Source organism: Pagrus major, chromosome 23 (genome assembly GCF_040436345.1).
Source record: "Pagrus major chromosome 23, Pma_NU_1.0".
In the NCBI taxonomy this organism is placed as follows: Eukaryota; Metazoa; Chordata; class Actinopteri; order Spariformes; family Sparidae; genus Pagrus; species Pagrus major.
In genome coordinates, this window is record NC_133237.1 from 7,066,367 (window position 1) to 7,092,579 (window position 26,213).

General features: G+C 44.9%; 2 protein-coding genes across 3 annotated transcripts; both read right to left on the reverse strand.

Moving 5' to 3' along the window:
* Positions 1-3,232: 3,232 nt before the first annotated feature.
* Positions 3,233-14,111, reverse strand: nfil3-2 (nuclear factor, interleukin 3 regulated, member 2). 2 transcript variants are annotated; one of them, XM_073495176.1, is made up of 2 exons: positions 13,964-14,111; positions 3,233-7,728 (listed from the first exon to the last, which is right to left on the reverse strand). In XM_073495176.1, the coding sequence occupies exon 2, from the start codon at positions 7,182-7,184 to the stop codon at positions 5,325-5,327; it is 1,860 nt and encodes a 619-aa protein (XP_073351277.1). In that variant the 5' UTR covers positions 7,185-7,728; positions 13,964-14,111; the 3' UTR covers positions 3,233-5,324. The 2 variants fall into 2 exon arrangements, with proteins under 2 accessions (XP_073351277.1, XP_073351278.1); XM_073495177.1 differs by lacking the exon at positions 13,964-14,111 and adding an exon at positions 12,964-13,100.
* Positions 14,112-22,460: 8,349 nt separating this feature from the next.
* On the reverse strand, positions 22,461-25,814 carry nfil3-6 (nuclear factor, interleukin 3 regulated, member 6). The gene is made up of 2 exons (XM_073494927.1): positions 25,606-25,814; positions 22,461-24,593 (listed from the first exon to the last, which is right to left on the reverse strand). Exon 2 carries the CDS (start codon positions 24,488-24,490, stop codon positions 23,294-23,296), a length of 1,197 nt encoding a protein of 398 aa, XP_073351028.1. The 5' UTR covers positions 24,491-24,593; positions 25,606-25,814; the 3' UTR covers positions 22,461-23,293.
* Between the last annotated feature and the right edge of the window lie 399 nt (positions 25,815-26,213).

Below are 26,213 nucleotides of genomic sequence, written 5' to 3' on the forward strand. Positions count from 1 at the left end.
GAGGGCGGGGGGGTGGGCTCAAAGCTAAATCGGGGCAAGGCCACTCCCTGCCCCAGCTCTATTCAGTCCACCAGCCGCTTCAGACCAGTTTGAATGTCGGTGAACAACTGCACTTAGCATCTAATGTGTTACCTCAGAGCTCCCTCCTGCTCTTTGCTCAAACTAAAGAGGCTGTCACTTCATCTCCAACTCAAACTGCTTACTTAAAAACCTTGAATAGATTTCCCATTTTCGCTCCCTTTTCAACACTTACCTCGTGTCTTTCTCTCATCCCTCACTTCTTTCAACCTCTAACTTCTCATCGCTCTTCCTTCACATTTTAACCTCTTTATTGTTGCCGCCTCTGATCAGACAACGCTCCCTCTGCTTGTAACCTCTTCGAAATAAGGGGTGAGATGTGTTCTGAGCCTCAAGCTATACGCTAGTTGTGTAAGCAGAAAAGAATCATGATCTTTACTCTTTGATTTGCGTTTTCTTTTGACAAGCTTTTAATACTGGAATAGCTTTCCAAGAATGCACCCTCTCTTGTAAAGAAACCACTATGTTTTGTTCGGTTTGTTTAATGATAATGTTTAATTGACAATACTGTAGGTTTAGGGCGCCATGTAAGGAGAACTTCCAGCATCCGACAGTGGACTGCTGGGAATCGTGCCTCTAGGGTTGTGAATGATAGATAAGTAGGTCATGTCAACAGCAGTGTGATGAAACTATTCATCATCACTTCTTATGTACAATGTATGTATGCAGCATATTTGCATGTACACATGTAATGCAAATGTGCCTTCACAGGTGTGTTTGCTTAGAAGCTATTGATAATGTCCACAGGAGAAGATAAGAAAGGTGTCAGTGACGGAAACAATTTAAAAATTTAAGGTGTGTTTCCTCAGTTTGCTCCTTATTAGCATCCAGTGCAGGTCACTGTACACCTGTTACAGTGTGTCATAACAGATTTGACATAAACAGCACAGCTGTAGTTCCCAGTACACATACAGGGGATTTCTTTGGTCATGTTACCTGAATCTGATCTGGCTCTGCAGGCATCCTGGAACCTGCCCCAGAAATGTGTCAGAAGCTTCTAGTGTGCCATCTCTGCAGTCCCAGGCGCCCCCCCTCCCTCCCCCTGCTCCACTAACCTAAAGTTTCCCCATTCTGCGATGGGGGAACCAGGTAACACAAGAGCCCTGTTTCTGCTCTGTTTGCCAAGTGCATCTCTGCTGCCAGAGACAAACAAGAGTGACACGGATGGAGCCATAACCTTCATCGATCCATCCGCCAGCGCGCTCCCTCTCCCTCTCTGTACTTCTCCTTTTCCTCTCTCCTCCCTTGCCGCGCACACTGACCTACTTTTCCTCCTGACCTGTTTATGCAAGCTCCGGTGCAGCAGCCGTTCAAGTCACATCAGGAAAATGGGAGACGCAGCAAAATGCTGCAAGGAGTGTCACCTTGGTACGATCCCATGGGTACTGCGTAGGGTGGCCATTGTAAGGAATTCAGCATTTACTGACTCCCCCAAAAGCCATAATCATATGGGGATGGTAGTGTGTGTGTTTTTTTTTTCTTTTTGCACATGTGTGTGAGGAAATGTGCACTGGTATGTGTGTGTGTGTGTTTGAGAGGGAGAGACTGAGAGCATTGTGAAGGGCATTGATGCGTCAGCCTCAAAGAGGTGCTTTGTTTGCAGGCTTAGATCAAGTTAGTGCACTGGGTTAACTTCCCTCCCCTCCCGTATCCCCCCCCCCCTTTCCTCCATCCCCCTTCACCGCTCCTCCCCTTGCCCTTTATGTTGTTATGAACATGACCCCGTTTTAGTTTATAACAGGGTGAGAGGCAAAGAGAATGAATTATTATTCAATATGGACTGCATGTGCTTATGGGATAATTAACCCTTATCTAGGGAGCAGTTGTGTAATAACACCACTACTATCTCACATAATTATGGATTGAAATGCACATGTGCTGTAATTGATTTCTATATTCTCACTAAGAAGGTCAGATGTCAGTTGATTATTAACTATTCATATACATGCTGTAAACTCCTACAATATGGTACCATGTAGCCTGGAGGTGTGGACTGTGTAATAACAGCAGCCTTTTCTGTGTCAGTACAAAGAATGCAGTGGGACTTGGCCAGGAGGTTGTCGGGACAGTTGAGCTGGCAGCAGCAGCCAGAGGCTCAGACTGTCTCTGCCCCGGCTTTGTCCTGCACATCACACACAGCTGACTCTCTCAGTTCAGATGTAGGCTGTTTAGTTGGAAACATGGTCCAGTCTGTGTTGCTCTTCTGCTTTAAATATTGTTGTCACAACTGAAGTGATCTTTTGGCCTTGTAGGAATGTCTCACTGCTGAGGGACTTTATTCATGTTCAGCTAGTCATTCACACTGTCCCTTTAATGTCCAGAGAAGGTCATGTGGAGTGCGTCAAAAGTGGTGTGACATCAAAGAGGTACAACCATGGTGTTCAAGTCCAGAGGCTATAATCAGATGTGTGAGGGGTTCTGCCTAACGTGAGTGCAACATTTGATGGTATGTTCATGCGTTAAGCTCATGTCTATTCGTAGAAGTAGGCCACTGTTACATCAGACAAGCTTGCCAGGGAGTCCGCAGGCCCCACCGGGCAAAGTGTGTCACTGCGAAGCGCCTCTCATTTCAGATTAACCTCTGATGCCAAAAAAGTATGTGTCGCCCATGGGAAATGGTAACTTTCTATACAAGGCTATTCTGCAAAATGGATACAGGGTGTGTATGTCAAGCTTCACTTTTGTCTAAATCTTCAGTTTATAAGAAAAGTTGAAACATTACAGAAAACTGGCACATTTTTATATGATGTGACGTACGGTTACAAGAAACTTTCTAACTGTTTGCAAGGAATATGGAAGATTAAAACCGAGTATGGCTATATTCTCTATTGCCCTCATTTATTCTGTTTGGTCAGTGATGGTGATTCATTCTGTTACGTCGATCGGTGAGTAATATATTACCTAACTGTTGGTTCTGGCATAAGGTTTATAGAACACCACCACAGTAGATAAGAGGACGAGCCAGGCTGCCAGTGTGCATGTGCTGCCCACGGACTGATTGCTATGTTGACAGTCATTGCTGGCCAAAACCGAAGAGTCTTAGACAGATCGAAGTTCAGTTTATAATTCAGTTATAGGTGTGTGCAACATCCAAACAGGTGTCATTGTGCTAAACCACACAAACACTGGTGAAAGAAGGAGAAAAACAGGCCTGTTTCATGATATGTTGATATGGTCAACATTATTTTTATTTTATTTTTCGATCTTGAAATGCTCCCATCTTCCACAATGAACATTAGTGTCTTTACATACATATTCATGTCAAAAGGAAGCGATGGTAATGACCAACCAGACCAACCACCACCCATCTCTACACACCACGCTATCTTTGCCTGTTTCTTTTTTTTCTCTTGTCTTTTTCATAAAACCATCAGCAAAACCACAAACATTACTGATTAATACACACTGAGAAAAGGGGGAAGGGGAGGAGGAATGAGGCAAATACATGTCATCACAGTCAATAGGAGAGAAAACACAGAATAGAGGAAAACAGAACAACACCTTGATGAAAAAAAGAGGATATAAAACCAATGAAATAAACATTACAGTGTTGTTCAAGGGTGGGGGGAGCTTTACATTTATACACAAGCACCAAAAAGCCAAACATGGTACATAGACTTGTTAAACTAAGATCCAGTGCAGGCAATTCATCACTGCCCAAAAGCAGAACTACAATGAGAAAGGGATGAATAACCCCTGAAATGATAAATGGAGGCACATGGGACACAAGGGAGGTCATTTTCTTGATTAATTTAAGCTCAAATTGTTGTTGGGGAATTTGAACTCTGGTGTCCATTGGAGGGTTAGAGAATTTAGTTTGCTTTTATTTCACAATGACTCAATTATCTGGGTGCTAATATAAATCTCAAGGGCCATGTTTGGTCACACTACAAAACCTCATTTCATGTAAACGCTGTCTTGGTTTACACAAGAGGAACCTGTTCAGAACTCAGTGCACTGTAGTGTGTTTACATGAATGCGACCTCCTGCATTTGCCCCCAAGCATCCCATGCCTACATTACAGTTCAAACTCAAGGCTGCGGTATGTATCTAAAAAGGTCTGTACACATTCTCCGTCTATGTTCCTGTGGGCTTTTTTACAGTGATGGGCGTGTGGAGAAGAGGGAAATAAATACATTGGGCCAGTGAATGGTAACAACAACAAGATATGGTTGATAAAGCTCAAATAAACTAAAGGCTTAAAGCCTGCAGCTGGTGAATTCCACCGAATATTTAAAGGCTGGTTAAAGGTTAAGAAATCCAAACATTTTAATGAGGCTCTGGCCTCAGGAAACAATGTGTTCTCCATTCAGTGCTGTTGGCGCTCCAATGCGGACGGCCATTTCTGTGTAAACAGGGCATTAACAAATGATTAATGCTAAAGCTTAACAATCAAGAAAGAGGCGTTTTAATTCAAATGGGTCCTGTAGCAACAGAGGACAATGTGGCTGTACAGTAATTGTGATTCATAATAGGATGGTCACTTTCAAAACCCTCTTTTACCATTGCATGTTTGTCGCATTTTTGTTGGATTTGTATTCAAATTTCTTTGTAAAATATATATTTATAATAGATACATATATTCATATATCACAGTAATATACAAACCAAGTGCTTAAAAAATAAAGGTGATGGCGATCTTTTGTGAAATAATGGAGATGGTTGGGGAGAGTATGGGTTGGTAGAGGTAGGGTCTGGGAAGAGGTATGGAACTTTATATTTGTAGTGTTGGTGCTTCTTTGGTCGAGGGAATGTCCCCAGTGTACGTTTGCATTTGACTTTAATTAAGGCAGATAGCCATACACGTGTATGTTTGTCTACAGTCAGATATGTACCAAATTTATAGTACTGATAAAGCTCAAAACTTTTCATTTTTCCTACATTCTTGTTTGTACGTGATCAAAATGGTGATGTATGCTGATGTACTGTGCTGTATAACATTGGATGACAAAAGTAGAAAAACAGGCAGTTCCATTCCTCCTCTCATCACATAAACAAAAGTGCTTCTGTAAGTATGTAAAGGATGTAAGAAATGACAAATCTGTACAATATATACAAATATGATACAGCCCTACAAGATGTCCAGCCTTTTTGGTGATATAGGGGTAGGGGAGTAGAAAAGCCCAGCTTTCTGTCCCGAGGGCTTAAGAAGGAGATTGGATTATAGGGCAAAGGCATGATGGCAGGGTAGTTCTTAGAGGAGAAATGTCTTTCCTTTAAGTTGTGACAAGTTCAGAGAATGTAACCTAATCTCGCCTCTTGTTCCGTCGTCCACCTGTCTCCTTTTTCCCGCTCTCCTTCCTGGCCCCCTCCCCTGAGGCAGCCTGTTTACAGGCTACACCAGGGCTCTGAATGTTCTGCTGTGGCATGAGGGACAGGTAGGGGTGCTGGGGCAGGGGAGGCGGCGTTGCAGAGGGAGGGGTTGTCGGGGACTCCTGGCCAGAACAGTTGCCGCTGCTCCCGGTGCTCATGGCACGGTGTTTGAGTCTGAGTTTGTGAGGCAATGCTGTGCCCTTCACCTCCCCATGGGGATCCCGGCCCTGGAACTGAGAGCACAGCTGGGAGTAGGGCAGAGGTGAGGCAGGCTGGTGGACGCCGGTAAGATGTTGGTTACGGTAGCTGCCCATATCTGAGCAAGATGAGGAGGGGGACTCATCGTCATCCGTGGAGGCCTCTTTGTCAGAGCTGCGGGGATCACCATCACTGGATGAAGTATCCTTGCCAGAGGAGCTTGACTGGCCTTGGTAGTAAGGCTCGCTCCTGGGCCCACCCTCATAGGTAAGCACAGGTGGCTCCTCGTCTTGGGCACTGAGGTAAGCATGATGTGACTGCTGGAGATGGTGGTATAGGTGGGAGTGGTTGACCCCCTCCACTTGTTTGTGGAGGAGCTCTGCAGACGAATCGCTCTCTTGCTGGAGTTGCTGCTGCTCCTGTTGCAGGTGTTGCTGGGGAAGTTGGCAAACTCTGTACACCTGTCTCTCTCCAGCCTCATTACGACTGTCTGGGAGCTCATATGGCGGGGAGTCTAATGTCTTCCTCTCCAGCTGTTTCGTCACCTCAGCCAGTGTCTCTGTGGAGCTTTCTGTAATGGCCTGGGACAGTTGGCTGCTGCCACTGCTTTGCCTCTGGGCTGCCTGCAGATCAATGTCCTTGGGCCTCGTCAGTGTGTCTACAGGATAGGAGGCACTGCTGGAGCCATAAAGAATGACACTCCTCTGGGCAGCAGGTGGATGAGGGGCAGGCTGACTGACAGTGTTGATAGCCGTAACAGCCTCCTGATGGGCTGGTGGTTGTTGGTGAAGTTGGTGCTGCTGCTGGTGTTGGCAGTGATATGCAGCCTCCAGCTCCTGAGTATGCTGCTGGATCTGGTGATGAGTGGGCACGGAGGCCAGACCACGGTGGATATTAAACATGATCTGGGTGGTGGTGCCATTGGCAATGTCCATCTCTAGCCTGTCACCTTCCTGTTTGATCTCAAAAGGCATTGGCTCAGGGCTGTCCCTGGAGGAGCCGTCGGACATGTCAGAGAGGGAGCCTCGTGGCGAGTATTTCACCATCTGCCTGTGACCCTCACTGCGTCCCGACTGCTCTGTTTCGGAGGAATCAGAGTTCATCATCACCTGAGAACCACTAGAGTAACCACTGGAGTAGTACTGATTTGAAGGGGTAGAGGAGGAGCCTCCACTTCCCGTGTTGTTGCCACCAATCTGCTGGCTCTTTTCAATGTAGGAGGCAGTGCTTATAAGGCCAAAACGCAGCTTCAGCTGGAGCAGCTCTGTCTTGAGCCTCACATTTTCATCATTCAGTGCAATGACTCGGTTCTCCAAAACCATATCATTGAGACGTCGCTTCTCCCTGGAGCGCTTGGCAGCCTCGTTGTTTTTGCGGCGTTTCTCCCAATAGGAGGCGTCCTTTTTCTCATCAGAGATAAACTCACGCTTTCGTCTGCAGGTCATATTGGGTTTGGGCTTGCTGAGGCGGCCTAGACGAGTTGGACTCCCTTGAACAGAATCAGATTCTTCGTAACCATCAAAGGTCTCAAGGCAGTTTAGGTTATTCCCTGAGTTTTTGTTTAAAGTTTTCAGAGCTGAAGTCAGATTTTCCATTCTTGTCTTGTGGCAGCCAGTTTGAAATGTTTCTTGGGTGACTGGGGAAGAACCAGGTCAGAGGTCAAGGGAAGGAGGGGTGGTGATGAAAACAACCTTTGAAAGTTTTCCCCCAAAGTTCTTGGTCTGTTTATTGCAGATTCAGTGTGGTTATGACAGATGGGGACTCAAGTGCCCAAGTTAGCCAGCACAGCAACCCTCATTTATCCACTTGAAGGGTTTTTGGTTCAGTGTCCAGACGCTTCAAAGTATCATAGACCCTCAATGGATCAGACCAGTCTTGAAAAAGCACAAATGTCCTTTAAAGTTGATCTGATGAGGCAAATGTCTTTTTTTCCTCTCGGTTTTCTGCTGTTGGTTTTTGAAGGTTTAGCATAAAAACAGCACACTGAGCTAAGCTGGCGGAGAGGTGTCCTAGTTCTCCATGCAAACAGCAGGATGTAGGTCGGCCCGTCTACCTCAGCCTGTCAGTCTCTCGGGGAGCCTCGTTCCCGCTCCCTCTGTCTGTCTCGCTTCTCTCTGCGGTTGACTGCAAGATGAAAGGCTGCAGAGATAAAGACAGACAAAAAAGGTATGTTAATCAATGTGGACTGCAAGTGCTCCATTGTGCATTTTCTCACATCAGACTTTAGACAGAAGTTGTTTCTTTTAAGGCATTTTTTGTCATTTCTCCTAATGGTGTTATTCTTTTAAGCATGCATTGTAATCAAAGACAAGTTTCTACATCCTAACAGCTTTCCTTTGCTGTTTTAGGATGTCTGGCTTTAACTGGCAGTGTCACCCATGGCAACCAATAAATGGTTGCTAGACCCCACTGTCTGACCTCTTGGCCCAGCTATTGATCTGCTCCGTCTGCAGCCTATGACCCCTGACCCTTAGCCTGCCATGCTGATGTTGACTTTTGTGACGTAATGAGGGAGTTGAGTTCACTGCAAGGCTTGTTTCATCTTGTCACCCAGTATTTATGAAGGAGTCCATATAATCTTTTTTTTTTTTTACATATGTGCAAATGTCTGAGCACACATTTTTTGAGGCAGTTGAAGGCACAAATGAAAGACTGGTAATTAAAAAGGACATTTGGGGCAAATGGGGCAAGTGCACACATGAAATAGTGTCACACCACATAAATTGCATCAGTCTGACACATGCTGAGAGCACAAAACTGGACTGTTTATGGATTAGCTCCTTTTGTTTGCCTGATGAGTATCTGGGCCAGACCGAGCAAGCATTGAGTCAGATGCAGGGCTGATGGGGTTCCCACCCAGGATCAGTTTTAGAACATTTCCTGAAAAGAAAAACCCCTCTGTGAGGTACATCCAACCCCTTTTCCACAAACACTGGTGAAACACAGCTGCCCCCCCTGTGTGTTCATCCGTGGAGGAATGTGGCAGCATTCTTTTGCCAGGAAAACTCAATGCCAAATCAATGATGCAGAGTGAGCAGATAAGGCAGACAAAGGCAGCAGCCAGTGCAGGTCAAGGATAAAGAGGCTGAGACTGAGGCAGGAGATTTGGAGGTGTGGGGGCAGCTGGGAGGTGGGGCATTGATAAATATAGGTCAAGGGCCGCTGGAAAGAAAGGAGGCGGGAGGCGGGACACGGGCAGGAATAACATGTCCTATTAACATTTGGGTAAAACACGAGGGTGGTTGGAAAGTCTCATAACTATGGAAATAGGTGACTCAGAGCTCAAATACAGCAGGGAACCCACTGTAATGACCTGAACAGGTGGGCCTCCAGACAAAACCAGAACGATGTACTTATTAGGGCATAACACCAATGGATTAAAAAGAAAATCTTTTTAAATGCGATATTCTGTTTTTAGCCATGTAGGGCAGCATGGCATAAGATGAATTATCTCAACTACAATAAAATTAGGTGCAGATATCAATGGTTCCCTGAGAATGAATCCTAACATCTTTGGTATATTCCTGACTTTTCCTCTAGTTCCAACAGCAGAGACCCAAATAACAGGATATGTGGCAATGACCTGCTTCTTGTTAATATCACAGGTTAGACTCGCTCTGTAAAAATAATTAGGTCACACGTGTTGTTGCCGTGCTTCCACATGACTTGTACTTTTAGTGCATGACAAAGGCAAACAAATGACTCTTTCCCTCCCTCTGTCTCTCCCTATCTCTCTCTTTTAGATTGTAACTAACCCACAGTCAGATTGTGCCCGTGGACTCGAGTATTGTAGGTCAAACGTATCGAAATATGGCGCAACATTATTTCCTCACTTACTTACTGGTGTTCTCTATCTAAATGTATGCATAATAATAGTCACAGTAGATCCCATCCATTCTTACCAACTGCATTAACTGTGTATTACTCAACATCTGCACTCCTAGGTTAAACTGTATAAGCACTATTACACTGTCTGAATCTGTTATCTCATAATCTGGCAAGGTGTTTGAACTGGTTATATTCTGCTCTTCGTCAGGATCTGACACCATTACGTAACTACAGGCGTATCCTTGCTACGAATATGGATTTGAGCCCAGATTCTAGCAAAAGGACGTTTTTGCATCTCAAATCCAGACAATGGCAGACTGTTTTAAGAAAATTATATCTAAAGAATCATAACTAATTGGACAATCTACATCACATTAGATTGTTTGTAAGTGTCTGGATTTTCCCCGTCTGCCTGACTAAATGGTTTGAGGTTATCCTTGTGAGCCTTTGACATGTGGCTGTTGGGCACGGGAGAGAGAAAGAACGAAGTGAGAGACTTTTTTCTCAGCATGTCCCACTGACCCAGAAACTGGGGACCGACCGCACTCTGTAAACACAAGTCTGGCTGCCTCCACTGTACGGCTCTCTAGAATATAGGTCAACCGAGCTGCGGAGAGGTGAGGCGGCGAGAGACGGGAGAGAGATCGGGGGAAAAAGGACAAAAAGAGATGGGAAGACAAAAAAGAACAAGGAGGCGCAGAGAATTAGAGCATTGTCTAAATATAGACAGAGGTGTGTGCAAGTGGAGTGGAGACAAAGAAATGGAGGGAATCAATGAGGGAGACTTAAAACAAAGAGAAAGGGCTGGAGATGAGATTATACTGTAGCTTGGTGGGGGGGGGACCAGAGGCAATTGCGACAATGTTGGTATTGCATCAATAGAAGGAATGTGTCACCCATAGCAACAAAAGGGGGGAAACAGCCAATCATATCGGACTCTCTCTCCCTTCCTCTGAACCAGTGGCTTGACACGGCCAAAAGCAGATGGTGAGAAAACATCGTTCAGCAACAAAAGGAGGGTGATTGACGTCACCGAGTGCGTAATATTGCATATTTCGGTTTAATTAACTCACAGTGGAGGCTCTTGCTTCTTGCTGTTTGTCTGCACCCCTCAATTTCCAACTGTATGAATGAGCGTGAATCACACCAACCTGCAGCACGTTCTGACTGTGCCTCACAGCTCAGCCTGGAAACCCATTTCATTCACCCTCTTTGTCACCAAAATTACAGCTGATTTACATTTTCGGATATGCTTAAAGCCACAACAGCAGGGACATGGCAAATGAATCACAGCAGCCAAGAGGAAAACTTAAAATACAGCCATTATATGCACGCATAAATCAAATTTTCCGGCTCAAATACACAAATAGATCCCACTGAAGGAAGCGAACCTAGCTCTGCACACATTTCCCTGACCTAGATTAGTCGTTTCCAATTTATCATATATTCTCCACGTGTCATCACCAGGTCTCTGTGGCACTTGTGGAATGATAGCACAGTAAAAGAATCCAAGTTGCACCCGCTCACACGACCACAGGGCCCGGGCGAGTCTAAATGTGGCAATGAGCTTTGGAAACAGTGGACTGAGTTCAAACCCCGGCACGTGTTCCTGTGGAGAGTTTCAGGAAATGGGAGCAGGTCTAAAATAAAAAAAGCAGGGGAGGGGGGGCCTCATGGTTCAGAGAAAAGAGGGTAATGATGAAACTATTGCCCCCACCCCCCCACCCCTGGGAAGTATGCTATGGATGGCACGTGGTGCAGAGTTGGGGGTCATGGGTGGGGTCCGCTTGAATTCCAAGTCTGAGAGCTGACTTTTTTTCTTCCCAAGAAAGAGAAGGAGAGAGGGGGGTTAAGAAATCAGGCAGCCTGCCAGCAAGGCGGAGTCCTATCCTTGTTCCACGAACACACTGCCATATAACCCCTCTCTGGAAAAGGAAAAAAAACAGCAGAGTGACTCAGTCCATGTGTTGCACCAGTCACATGTGCTCCCGTGGCCTACTAAATGCTGTAATTCGCCTCTGTGCTGGCTCAAAACCACAGCACAATAACAAAGCACGGCCCTCATCTTTTATCATCTTACATGTGCCAGGAAACCCCGAGAAAGTCAAGAGGCCACAAAGTAGGCCAGAATGGAGACAAGTCCATGCTCCTGGGTGTGAACTCCCCTCCCGGGTTTTATTTAGTAAAAGTGGACACAGACCGGGTTTAATCTAAACCCAAATAATCACGGTTCTCTCAGCAGCCCATTTCAGTGATGCAATAGGATAAAAATACTTGACAAAACAAGATTTTAGGGGGTTTATTATCAAAATTCTGTAAGTTTTGATGAGTGAGATGATATTTATTTAGGTCATGCGGGACTCTTATCAGTGTGCCAATCTTCTATTTCTGCATGCCTGCCTCGTTTCTTTGTTATGGCGGGGCGAGGATTTATTTTGGTGGGGTTTTGATTCTGCCTTTCTAGTCAGCGGCGGTGGTGCGCCTCAGCCGCCCCCCCTCCCACAGGACTAATGTGACCTACATTCATAGCTGGCATAGAGACCCAGTGTGTGCGCCAACCAATTGGCAGCGGTCGCTCCGCTGCAAAGCGCAACGCTGCATAGCCACAGACTATGGGTTTCCACCGATTGCATAATCTGCCCCATTCTTTAATCCATTTTAATTATTTAATTCATTTATTATGCAACCTGAGTAACCTCTTCAATGTTCCCTACATCGCATTAAAGTACAGGTGCGGCACACGCACAACTTACAATGCGTAAAATGCTCACAGGCACGCTCCCTGAGGAGAGACAGGCTGTCCTGGGCACTTCACAACAAATCTTAAATTATTCTTTCACCTAGAAAATTGCTTGTTCACACTCCTGTTATGTGTGAATTACATGACTATAAACTGTTATTGCATCCGATGCTCAATGCATGGTAAAGCTGCAATACAAGGAAGGGGGTGACCGTGCCCACGTGCGGTCTGTAAACCACAAAGCCGGTGTGGAAAATGAAGCCAAGGGGAGTTTTCCCTTTCAAAACAAAGAGTAAAATATCACATCAAATGCCCCTTCTTTGTCATCTATGCGCCTACAAGTTATGGCAACATTTCACAGCACTACTGAACCAATGCTGACTGCAGCCAAACGGAGTTACAGCGGCTCAAGTCAATTTAAAGAACATGATGTATTGTTTTAATGTGCCTTTGAGTATGTTGAGCGCAAAGCCAAAAAACAAAAAAACAAAAAATACGGCTTATCATTTACATAGCAGCACATTGTGATAAATATGTTACCCCGCATGCCTCCTTTGTTGCCCTGTCTGACAAATCGTCTTCATGCATATTTAATCGGATCCTCAGTCATCCGAGGCGACTGCAAGAATCCATCCATGCCATGAAATTCCCCCACTGACTCACAAAGATATGAAACATCTCCACATTTTCATCCGCCTGTTACAATAAATGTACATTTCTATAGTAGCTGTCAACTGAGCTCCTCGGCAACACCGGGACACGTCTGACCCACATTTGATCCAGATGTTCTGGTTTCCACACCTCACCTGGCACGCGGCTGCAATCAGAGCTCGTGAACTTCACCATTCTTCATCCCGTTTTTCTATTTTAGGCTCCCGTCGGTCCGAGCCGAGGTCGTGAAACAAAGCGAAAGAAGTCACACCGAAATGTCCACATGTATCCGGGACGGATGATCATGCCTGTCTGCCTGCTCTGGATTGTGTTGTGCTCCTTCAGACTGCTAGCCTACTAAAGGGTTAACCCGGAGGGCTGCACAGCCGCGTTAACCTTTACAAAGAGCTGCTACACGTGACAGAGAGAAGTGTGTCCTCGGAGCCTGCATGGGATTTTTCCAGTTGTCTGCATATAGCCTACTAACCCAGAACAGCGCAGTGTAAATATAAACCTGACTTTGAACGTTACTTATATGGAATATTCTCTTTATGCCTCCTCATAATAATAGGCTTATAATAATATAATATTTCCCCTCTATGGGATCAGTTTATAACATTTTCTTACCTTTATAATTCGTGTTAAAAATTTTTTATCTGAAAGCAGGTGTATCATTTAACCGACTCTGGTATAACAGACTAAACTAGCCCCTAAACGCACCACAACAAGTCGTGAGTATATGACTGATTAAATCTACCATAACACAAACAGCGCGGATGTGCTGCCCCTGCCTCATTACAACCATGCCACCGCTCCAATTCATCCACATTCGCCTCTGTTTTCCGCCAGACATACCGCACCTTTTTCTGAAGGAATCCCATAACCTCTGGATACCCCCCTCCCCCCCTCCTCACACACACACACAGACCCTCACACAGTCTCCACACTGGGGAAGCAGCCTCGCCTTGACATTGAGAAGATGCGCCCAGGCACCAAAACAAACACTCAGGGAGTAGGAAAAAAACAGAAGAAAAAAAATAGATGCAAAAACCCAGATAAAAAAAAAATCAGAGTACAATGTGTAGCACTATATCCAACACATTTAAATTAATATCACTGATATATGATGCAGGTATAAAAATAAGCCAAACTTACCGGTTTCTACAGCTGAGTCCACAGTGGGTACACACAGCCTTGCTCCTGTCCAACAATCCGCTTTGCGCATCGGCTGCTGCCCTCACACACTCATACACACACTGTCCGTCACTTTCAAAACACCAGCTCTGCGATTAGTGCAGGTATATGCGAGAGTGTGAACACAGTGCTTCTTGTGCTCAGTGCGCTCCTCATGTCATGTTTGCTCTCTCTCTCTCTCTTTCTCTCTCTCTCTCTGTCTCTCTCTATTTCCTTCCCTCTCTCTCTCTCTGCTTCTCTCTCAGAGTCTCTAAATGTATGTTAGTAGGTCAGTTGTTGCATAACAGGACGCTTTGGGTGCCTAGTCACGTTTTTTGTTTCTCTCTCGGCTCTGCCCCCTCCCTCTCTCCTCGCCTTCAAATCCCGTTGCAGGAGAGGAGATGCAGGGGGAGGAGAGAGGCCTGGAGGGGGAGGGACTAGGCTCAAAGCCAGACTCAGTCAGATGAGGGCCTGTGATACCCATAATAAGGTTACTAGACATTACAAACAGCAGCACAGTGGAAACACACATAGAGGCGAGCCGTGAGCAAAGAAATATAAAAATAAGCTGTTTCACCCACCACAGCCGGTGCTTTGGGAAAAGCAGATTCTCATTGTTTGCGCAGGTTGTACTGAACCAGAGTCTGTCCAACAGACCCATGTGACTTTCTGAGTAACTGCGTGCCAAATCATCTTGTTTTCCCCTGTTGCGACACCAGCTACAAGTTAAAGCGACAGTTCGGTTTCTTCGCCGAAAGTTAGATGAGAAGATAGATACCATACTCACACCCGTATGGTAAAATCAAAACTATAGCTAACAGCCACTTAGCTTAGCTTAGCTTAGCATAAAGGCTATAAAAACAACTAGCAAAACATTTGGAGTTTTGTACAAATTAAACACAATATATAACATGTTAATTACTGAGCTTAAGAGGTGCTGGTAGGTTGATTTTATTAGCTTTAGACAGTGCTAGGCTAGCTGTATCCTCCTATTTTATGTCTTTATGCTTAACTAAGATGACCAGCTGCTTCTTGTAGCTGTTTGTTTATGTGCCAGCTTAAAAATGGGTGTCAGTCCAAACTTTCTTTATTATAATGCAGGCGTATGTGCTATATAAACACTGTAAGAGTATCAAAACACTCAATCCACAGAGAAATGTATACATGTGTGCCCTCTTGGATGCACCTATGGTAGATAAAATGTGATAAAGTTCTCCCTAGGGTGCCTTTCCCAAGGGACAAAACGTGATAAAGTGGCTTCTCTTCACTGTAAATGCGTAACAACTTTCTGCACGAGGTGCCCCACCTCATACAGCTGGTGCCCTTTTTATTTTTTTCGCCCCTAACCCCTCAAACATCCTGAGTACGCCACTGGCTGTGATGTCACAACTATACAGTCACCGCTCTCAGCAATTCTCCCAACAGGGCCTGGACTGCAAAAACACCGGCCACAACATCAAAACCACTGACAGGTGACGTGAATAACATTGATCATCTCATCACAATGCGATGTTCTGCTGGGAAACCTTGGGTGCTGGCATTCATGTGAATGCCACTTGACACGCACCACCCATCCAAACACTGTTGTGGACCAAGTACACCCCCGCATCACAACAACACTACCTGATGGCAGTTGCCCCCCAGCAGGACAATGTGCCCTGACATGACAATGACAATTGTCATGAGTCAGTCTCTTGTTCTTGTGTTTCTTTTATTTTGATATTATGCCCTCATGTGTCACTTCTTGCTTTTCAGTTCCTCCTGTGTGTTTTTCCCTCCCAGGGTTTTTCCGCTCGTTTCCTCACCTGTGCCTCTTCCCTCCTCACGCCACCTGTTCCTGATCCCCTCGTTAGGGTGTCTGTGTATATAGTCTTTGTTCTCCCTCATGTGTTTGTCAGTTCGTTCCGTCATTCCTCCGTGTTCCGTGTCCTGTGTAAATCCGTGAGGTCCGTGTTGGTAAATGTTGTTTTGGTCCGTCTTCCCCTGTGTTGCCTCCCAGCATTTCTTCCCAGTGTTTCCTCCAGTGTTTCCTCGTGCCTCCCATTTTGGTATGTTTCTGAGTTTGGTTTCTTGTTTCCCGTTTGATTTGAACTTTGCTTTTCTGTTGCACTTTGTTTTTGGTCCTTTTTTGGACATTTTTGGTTTCTCCTGGTTTGTATAGATTTCTTGTGTTTTGTATTTTCAGCCTTTATTTTATTAAAGCTCACTTTTGGTTCCCCTATTTCCTGCCTCCTGTGTGTTGTCTGCGTTTGTGTCCTCTTCTCTTGTGACAAAGTGTAACATTAATACTCTAATACTCTCTTTTCCTACAGGTTAAAGGGCCCAGACTACCAGACTGTCAGTGCTGGACCAGTGATAAAAAGTAAGTACATATTCTCAAGTACTGGACTTGAGACGTTTGAGGTACTCTCACTTACTTGAGTATATTGTTAAAGATTAAACTTCCCAGCCAAATGCAAACTACACACTTAATAAGATAAGCTCCAGCTCAACCAATTTCACACATGAAATGCTACTTATAAAATCAGAATTGGCTTATTGGCCAAGTATGTACGTACACACACACACACACACACACACACACACACACACACACACACACACACACACACACACACACACACACACACACACACACACACACACACACACACAATTTGACTGCCTTTATTCATCTTTTCATCTACTTTTAGGTTTTATACTTTCATTTGCCAAGTTGCTGATAAATATATATATTTAAATGAATGCAGTTTAGAAATAACTCATATTAATTTAGATATTCTTAATACACTGACAAAGTTTATGTTTTGTATGAAATAAAAATCATCATATTTTTCAGATAATGGTAGTGGAGTAAAAGGTACAATATATCCCACAGAAATGTAATAGAGTATAAGTATGGATCAGTACTGACGTGGGCCCACATCCTGTACAGTAACTACTCATCAACATGTGTTTGTTGGAGGGTATTTTCTGCCTTATCACCCCTTGCCCCACGGCCCCTACACGCTGCACTAATGGACCACCAAGTAAAGACTTATTGTGTTTTCAGCTACTGTGACAGTGGTACTCCAGAGGAAACCACAGGCACTATTGTCATTGTTGTAAGCGCATGACTGCAAGTGGAACATTTTGGTTTAATAGTCAGGAAGCTTTCCTGGCACTCACATGCCTGTCATTGTATTGTTGCAATAATCTGAATCTACTTCCGCCACACAGTGTTGAATAAACTAATAGAGCGAGCTCCTCTGGCCACAATGCAACCGTATTGTGTAATTGAAGCACATTGTGTTTTGATTCATCTTGATCACAAGCAGGAATGTGTGTCATGCTGGCAGGCATGAAGCATGGAAGAGACTCACACAAAGAGCAAGGGAGCAAACTGTTCTGTTAATGTCACTCGTCTGGTTTCACGCCATCCTTCAGGTAAATAAAGAGCAGGCTTTTAAATAAGCTCAAACAGTTGAATGGGTATCTGTCACCGTGGCATGCAGGGGAGTGCACCAGAGAGACCAATGTGCTTAGTGATAGTTTCAAAAAGAGTTGGACAGCTCCCTTTTAGCTGCAGGGAGGAAAGCAGATCATAATTTGCATGTGCACTTAGTGATTTAGACAATAGCAACAGATACCCGTCTTCCTCCATCCCGCTCCTGACTCAGGGATGGTGAAGGTCTGCTCAGTGTCTCAGTAAATGTGCAGCAAAGTGCACTTTGATTTAAACCGGAGAAAAAAGGGCTTGAATGGATGCCTGGAAGGCTGACGTCTGCTGCGGATGTGTTCATTATTTCCTCTTTTTTAAAAATCTATCTTTGGCATTGGACTGAAAGGGGTGTGTGTGTATGAGTAAGTGCAAGGTCGAGGTTTTTTTTAAACATTCGGAGCAGACACATATTCAGTGGGGGCTGGGGGGGACCCCATCCAGGAGATTTTTAGCGTTTAGCACTTTATTTCCTGCATTCTGGTGATTTTTTTTTACGTACCAAATTGTGCCTTTTTAATTTATGGCCTATGATTTGTAAAATAATATTGCAATATTTTTAGGTTATATTGTGATACATGATTTATATCTCGATATTTTTGACATCTTCTCAAAAGCACTTCCGTCCACACGTCCGATCTTGATGAACAGATTATTCAAGTCGAAAATCCTTGATCTCTGATGTCATTTGTTGTGAACAAAATCAGTGGTCAGTGGAAACCAAAATCATCAACCCATTGAGGGCTGGATTCAAAATCACACCGAAAATCAAAGTAAAAAAATTAAATCACTGGCTGATCCAACTGAATTTTATCAAGGCAACTCACAATGTGACTCAGTAGTGTGAATGGCCCGTGACTGTATGCACTCCCGACAACGTCTGGGCATGCTCCTCATGAGTCGACAGATGGTGTCCTGGGGGATCTCCTCCCAGACCTGGATCAGGGCATCAGTGAGCTCCTGGACAGCCTGCACCAATACATAACGTAGGTGCTCAATTGGATTTAGGTCAGGGGAAGGAGAGGGCCAGTCAATGGCATCAATGCCTTCATCATCCAGGAACTGCCTACACACTCTGGCCACATGAGGTCGGGCATTGTCCTGCACCAGGAGGAACCCAGGGCCCAGTGCAGCAGCGTAAGGTCTGACAATCGTTCTGAGGATTTAATCCTGGTACCTAACAGCAGTCAGGGTACCGTTGGCTATGACATGGAGGTCTATGCGACCCTTCAAGGATACGCCTCCCCAGACCATCACTGACCCACCGCCAAACTGGTCATGCTGGATTATGTACAGGCAGGACAATGTCCACCACGGCATCTCCAGACTCTTTCACGCCTGTCACATGTGCTCAGTGTGAACCTGCTCGCATCTGTGAAGAGAACGGGGTGCCAATGGCAGACCTGCCAATTCTGGTGTTGTCTCGCCAATCGAGCCGCATGGTGCTGGGCTGTGAGCACAGGTCCGACTAGAGGACATTAGGCTCTCATGCCATCCTCATGGAGTCTGTTCCTGACAGTTTGGTCTTTTTGGGCAGTCTATTAACACATTGAGATTTTTGATCAATTAGGTGGGTTAAGGCAAGTATTAGAACAAGAAGAACAGTCTGGTAAGTTCAGAAAATGAGAAGACATCATACCTAAACAACTGAATAGGTCGATTGTCAGTGTCTCCCAAAACAACATATATCACCATGTTCGTCATACAGTTGCAGTTTGGTTAGGTTTGGGGAAACCTTGTCATTTGGGTTAAAATCATAACTTTGGGGGCGCCCATTAGCTCAGTTGGTAGAGCGGGTGTCCCATGTGCAGAGGCTCTCCCCCCTCTCTCTCAGCCTGTTTTCTGTCATCTCTCTGAAGCTGACCTGTAAATAAAGCCATACAAAGGCCAAAAAAAAAAAATCATGACTTTGCTTCGGTAAATTCCATTACAAATGTATCTACATTACCTAATTAACTTACGTCACGTTATGGATGACGTAACTTTCACCCCTTTCACATATGAACTCCGGACAATATCCAGAGAATTAGATCAGGATATCGCCCACATTTGCTTTGATTCACTAGGACAATTGTCTGCTTTATTCCCACATGTTGCTCACCCGGATTTAGGACTAGGAAGCTGGCAAGGTAAAGTCTGGGGCAGATAATGCAGACATTTGTGTTCACACATACAGCTCCTATGGCTAAACTCTGGATAGATCCAGAGTTATAGTGCATATGTGAAAGGGGCTTTAGGTCTCCTGACCGTCCATCCCTGACCTCTTCCCTTTACGGACTTGTCATTCTTTATACTACTTGTAATTACCACAGCCGCTCAAGGTCGTTGCCTAACAACAAAGGTCAATGTGGGTCGTAATATGCTGCTTTCAATTTCAACCCACATGGTTGTTTATCTGATGAGGACAGGCTCAGCCACAAACCACAAAACAATAAAAAACCACAAAGACAACACAAAATATAATGGAAAATAATCACTAAAATAAATGCCTTCTGTTACATTCAGGTTTTTTTTGAGAGGGACAAATGCATGTGTTCTAATTATTGAGGGGGATGTGTCTCCTGCATCCCCCATGAAGTCTTAGTTTTTCTCAGTTATCCTTTTCCACATCTAACCTTGTTAAAGTAACATTTGTGCGTTTAGTGCATTAATTGAAGCATTTATTTTGTATAACTGGACTTTTCACCTTTGACACCGCAGTACTTTCTTGTTCTTGTGCTGCAATTTGTTCAGTACACTAAATAACTGTCTGCCTCAATTATGCTAAGTGACCTTCTTTGCCAGTTCTTGATGTGGTTTTCTATTATAGAGTGTCAAAGCCGACATCAGTCCAGATCTGTCAAGTTGCTGCTGCCATCTTTTTTCAATGTCCACTTCACTTCATCAGGTGATACTTGTGATTGAGCGTGAGTGGGATTGACTTTTCTTTGAGAAAAAGATTTTGGGGTGGATTTGGTTCCCTGCACCTCAAAAGAGACAAAGCAAATGATGTGTGCGGTGCCTTCGATTCATTCATTCCAGTATCCACTTCACACCTACATCCCGTGACACTGCATTATCAGAGGGTAACCCCGAAATGTGGTGCCTCAAATGTGAACTAAATATGAATCACCATTCCTTTGCACCTCTTTGTTCCCTCCTCTAGCTGGAGGAGACAAACAGCACTGAGGCATTGGCCGTGAACTTGGATCCCCCTCCCCCCATAAAAACACACACGCACTCTCTCTGTCTCCGCATCGCTCCCTCTCTTTTTGCACCCCATCCTTTACCCCCACCCTGCCCAACGTTTTTTCCCCCTTCCAGCTATGTCTGCAAGCGTTCCCATGGCAACTGTCGCACTGCCTGCCTAGCAACAGGCTTTATCCTTTCACTGGAGAAAAAAAAATAAGGGGGGAACAGAACATGGGGGGATGAGGGGGTTGTGGGGATTTTTTATGGATGCATGGATGTGCGTGAGGACGGTAGCGTAACAGCAGCATGTTGCAGTAGATTCATTAAATCAGACTCTCTTCTTCCCTCCGCTCCACACCTGCAGCGTGTGCCTCGCCTCTACCTTGTTACCACTCCATTTCACCACAGGCTTGTCCAATTTACTCGCAGAAAATGTTGCTTTTATAATCAATATTTTGGAAAGAACTGCAGCCAGAATGAATGTTTGTGTTTCTAAATTCTTGGGGAGTCATCTAATTACAGTCTAAATCAGTTTTTCCCCCTACAAAAGGCATTAAAAGATCAGATTTAAACCTTTTTTACGCATAAGCAGTTGAAAAAAAATCTTTCTAGTAACAAAATGATGATTAAACATAACAAGCTGAATAAATTATTAGAAGATTTCTCATAACAAAATGGCAATGACCTGAATTTGTGACATATATATTGCATCAAACATTTTTTTCTCCTCTTAATTCAGTTGACCTTTTCAGGCTTGAGCCTCAGCTTCCTCACGTCTCTGCCTGCATACGCACACATAAAAAATTCACGTGTACAGTTGCTTAATTTAACTATTACTCATCTCCATGCCCATTTACTTGCTAACCTGCAGGAACAATACAAATAGCAGTGATCCATGGCATGATTCATATCTTGTGGTTGATGTTTAAACACAGACTCCTGGGCTCCATGGCGACGTTGAAGATGTTGTCTTTGCTGCCCCCTGCTGACTCTGAAGCATCATGATTTTTACACATTCCCAACTAGAGCAAGATGAATGAACGCTAACTGATTTTGAGCTGACCTAAAACTGTATAGAAATTTGGGCGCTGTGACACAAAATGTCTGACAATAGACATGTTGCAAAAAGAACCACTAGAATCTGAATGTGGCCCCATCAAATTCATACCATCCATTCTTCAATTTACAAGAATTCCCCTCCAGCTGTTATAATTAAGGCTCTGGTGTGTTGAAGGTTTCTAATAGAACTGTTGAGTAATAGCAGACACACCCACCGTCTCTGTCTCTGTCTGTCAGACTGTCTTGACGCCTGCAGGGACTGTGGGAGACAACCCTGCCAAGTGCTCATCTCCTCTGCTCAACGCCTGCATTTGTCAGCACTTGTCAGCCAGGCCTTACCCATCTCTTGTACTCTTTCACTTATTCTCTCACTATCTGTGAAAAGATATCCGGACTCCAGGCTCTATTTATGTTTGGTTATATTGCTGTATGCTATTTAAGAGATAACAGTTTGGCATTGTTCCGTTGGGGTTTACAGTTGTGCTCCAGTGGTTTAGTATTTTACCTCTGAAAAGTTTTAATGACTCACAAGAGAAGTATTTTTTAAAAAAAAGAGTAGCCAAAATCAAAGCGACTTTTATTCTCTTGTATGGATCGAGCTCAAAAGAACTACACTTCCCATAATGCAACTCAGTAGCACCTTTGATTAGATCTCCATTGCCTCCTAAATGCCCATTACTTTCAACCAGCAACTCAGGTTTGTAACAGAGGCTTTCCGTTACTCCTTAAAACTTTGTTTCCTCGAGTAATGATCGACTCACCAGCATGATGTTGAATCTTTCACGTCTTTATTTTTAATATGAAAAATGTACAGAAAGACAGCAGACATTAAATGTGTCATCACCTCAGTACAGATAACATGACAGTAATAAAATGTGTTCAAACTGGGCGTGAACAGGGACTAGAGTGAGCTGTTGAACACCGAAACAGTACATTACAGTATGTCAAAAAGGAGCTTCTTAACCGTGTGAGCCATTACAATGATAAACAAGCCTAACGTGTGTTTTGGGTGCAATGCAGAACAGACCTTTCTTTAAGCCTTCAGACCACGAGAGGGTTTTGGACGGCTAATAGTTTTACTTCTGTGTATTTACTGTCTGTCTCTGCTTGTGTTGACAGACCGGTCTCAGCGGTGGGAAACTTGCAGTAAGTCATACCACTCTTAGCTATAATACTGCAAACACTTCCTCCTTCTTGGTGTGTTAACAAACTGCTGGCTCACTCCCAATTGAATTGAATGTGGCTTCAGAACCACAGAAACTTGTTGTCTGAGGCGGTAAATCCAAGCTTGCATCGTAATGAGTGATGTAAACAGTGTTAGGTTGTGTGTAGTTGTCACAGTGTATGGAGTTGAGAAACTAGTACACAGTCAACAGTAGTACAGATTGTTGTTTTGAAACAGAGGGTTATGAGATGAATGTTTATAGACATTTATTACAGTATAATACAGTCTTTAAAATAAAAACAAAACATTGTTAAAAGTTTGTTAGACTTGAAGGTTGAGTTTTAAAAGTCCTGCATGAACTCCTGTGTTTGAACTTCGAGGCTCACTTACAGCAACTCTTTGTTTGTCCATAAAAGTCCAGACGTTGGCAAACTGCTCCTCAGTTGACTTTGGCCAGGAGCTGCTCTGTGAAAAGCTTCTTCAGCTGAGCCACCTCCTCGCTCAGAGAGTTGAGCTGAGACTTCAGGTGAATGTTCTCACCCTGGACCTCAGTTTGTCCTTGCGTCAGAGGAGGCTGGAGGCTGCAGGCGCCAGCTGAGGCGTTGTACTGAGGGGACTGTCTCCCCCTCCTGCCTTCCTCCCCCTCCAGCTGCTGGAGCCAGGAGCCGGTGCAGTGCCCTGCTCCAGTTTCACCTCCACTCAGTCCTTTAGGGGCCTCTCTGGGACCTTCCCGCCCTGCTGTCAACAGCGCGGGGCTGCGTCTGTCCCCTGCGGCGTCACCCGTGTCCCCGTTGCATGGCGTCTTGAAACGTAGCTTGTGTGGCAGATTTTTCATCATCTCAGCTTGGTCCAACCTCCCTGTAGTGTGGTGGACATCAGCAGGGGAGTGGTGGAGGTCGTAGCTCAGCTCCTCCGCCCTGTGTGGTGATAGTTTCCCGTGGTCGCTCAGCCGGTCTTCAAAGAAGATCGGACTGCCCACGCTGGAGCCACCTGGCGTAGAGAACCCTGAGTCCTCCGACATGTTGCCCCCGTCCCTGGAGCCCCTGGTGCTCAGCTGGCCTGTTTGGTTGCTGGTGTGTGAGGCTGAGGAACTGGGGAGGCCTGCGTCCCCTCTGTGGAGATAATAGTGAGGAGTCATGGTCTGAGAGGTGTGGTGAGGAGCTGTAGTGAGGGGCAGAATGGGGGCGTTGGAGGGGTCTTTGACCAGGCCAAAGCGGAACTTGAGAGCCAACAGCTCGGCCCTGAGACGAGCGTTTTCCTCCAGCAGGGCCAGAACACGGCTCTCCAGGACCATATCGTTCACACGGCGCTTCTCTCGTGAGCGCTTAGCTGCCTCGTTGTTCTTCTTCCTCTTGTCCCAGTAGCCCTCGTCCTTCTTGTCAACAGGGATGAACTCACGCTTGCGTCGGATGCTGGAGGAAGGGCTCTCTTTGCGTTTGACAGCAGAGGTGCGACCAAGGAGGGAGCGTGCCAGCATGCTGCTGGAGGTCAGGATGGAGACAGCTTCATCTGTGAAGGACATCGGCCCTCCTCCTCCTCCTCCTCCACCTGGACTGACTGCTGCAGGTGAGTCCAGAGACTGGAGCACTGACACTTCCTGCTGCCCCCTTATTGGCTGGACCTCCTCCTCATACATCACGCCTGTCAGAGGTTAAGTGGGTCTTTCCTTGTTTTCAGGAGTGGAGAGCTGTGTGGTGTTGGGTGCTCGCTGGACTCTCAGGATGCAGCAACAGTGCCACCTAGTGATCACAGTGATGGAAGAAGAAGAGGGATTTAGCGGTTATGCAAGAGCCATTACAACACAATATTATGTAACCCCATTACATCTCTCCAATAAAACGGGAGCGACTTGTACCATAACCCTGCCAGCCTCATTGTACATTCAATATGGGCCAATAGGTGTAGTAAAAACAAAACTAATCAGCCATGCCAGACTTAAGGCATCAGTATGATCACACAGCAGCCGTTTTAAATACAAGATGTAGTAATCCAGATTACTGTGCGACATTAACCTGCTTAGACCATAACCTACATTTGTAGACCTACTTATGGGTTCATCTTTGGGACGTTTCTTGTCCTTCATTATAATCTACCTGTGTCTTTATTTAGGCCAATTCAAGTCATTCATGATCGGTTTCCGGTCTGCATGTTTTACGTGCTCCATCAGCACTGACCCACATGTCTGACAGGAACAGGCTGATCTCCTGTTGGCTGCTTTTAAATGTGTGAGCTGACCCGACTGTTCTTTAACTCTCAGCAGCATCACTGACATCTGACGAGCGAGAGATTGTTCTTAACAAGTTGCAACTGATGTCTTAGATGCTTTATTTATTAAAAAAAAATAAAAATAAAAATAAATAAATAATAAAATAAAAACTTAGACCGGATCTTTTTTCTATAGGTCCAGAGTAAAACACGGTATAAAGAATAACATGAGCGAAAAAACACAACACGATGCAAAATAACTTATCCAACATCAGCTTGAAATTACAACTGAACACAGGAGCAAAACACTATTAAGAACCGCAGTTGTACTTAATATTTATGCCATTATAAGTGAGTTATAGAGGCTATTTGTGATATAAAGTGCTCAGAGATGTGCGCTTCTTCTCATGCACCATCTCTCATATTGTTGTTTTATTTAGCGAAATGATATTCAAGCGTCAAAAACACAAAAGAAACTTTTGAAAGAGATCAAAATATTGAAAAGTCTATTTTTTAAAAAAGCTCGTTTTTTGTTTGTTTTTTTACCTGTGAAGAAATGATCAGTTCACTCCACGCGTCTCTCTGTCCGCTTCAGGAAGAGTGGCTGTGCTCCGTGTCTCTCTGCGCTGTAACACTGCGGCTCCACTCGGCGCTGTTACTTAATATTATCATCGGTGTGGCGTACCTCCACTCTGCTCCACTTGGAATACCGCAGCTCCTATTTGTAACGTTGAGTTCAGCTCAGGACGGTCCCTATCCTCACTTGAACCAGCGGGGCCCTTTTTGTGTGTGTGTGTTCCTGGGACCGCCTCCCTCTGTGACACCCCTCCCCTCCCCCTCTGCCATCCAAAGGAGAGCTCCTATCGGCTGCCTCATAACATAGCAGTTCAGGCATCATCATCATCATCATCATCACCACCACCATCGTCATCATCTGACCTCCGTCGCCCCGCCCCCCTCTGACAGGATAACAATTAGGTAATGTTGCGCCTCTCCGTCTCTTCCATGAGCAGCCAGTTACTGTGAGTCACTGCTGCGAGATAAGTTCATAACTCATATGTAAATCACATTATGTGCCATGAACTCAGTAACAGCTCTAATAACACACCTCCCAGATCATTCTTCCATCCTCCCATCAGCTTCATGCTGGAGGA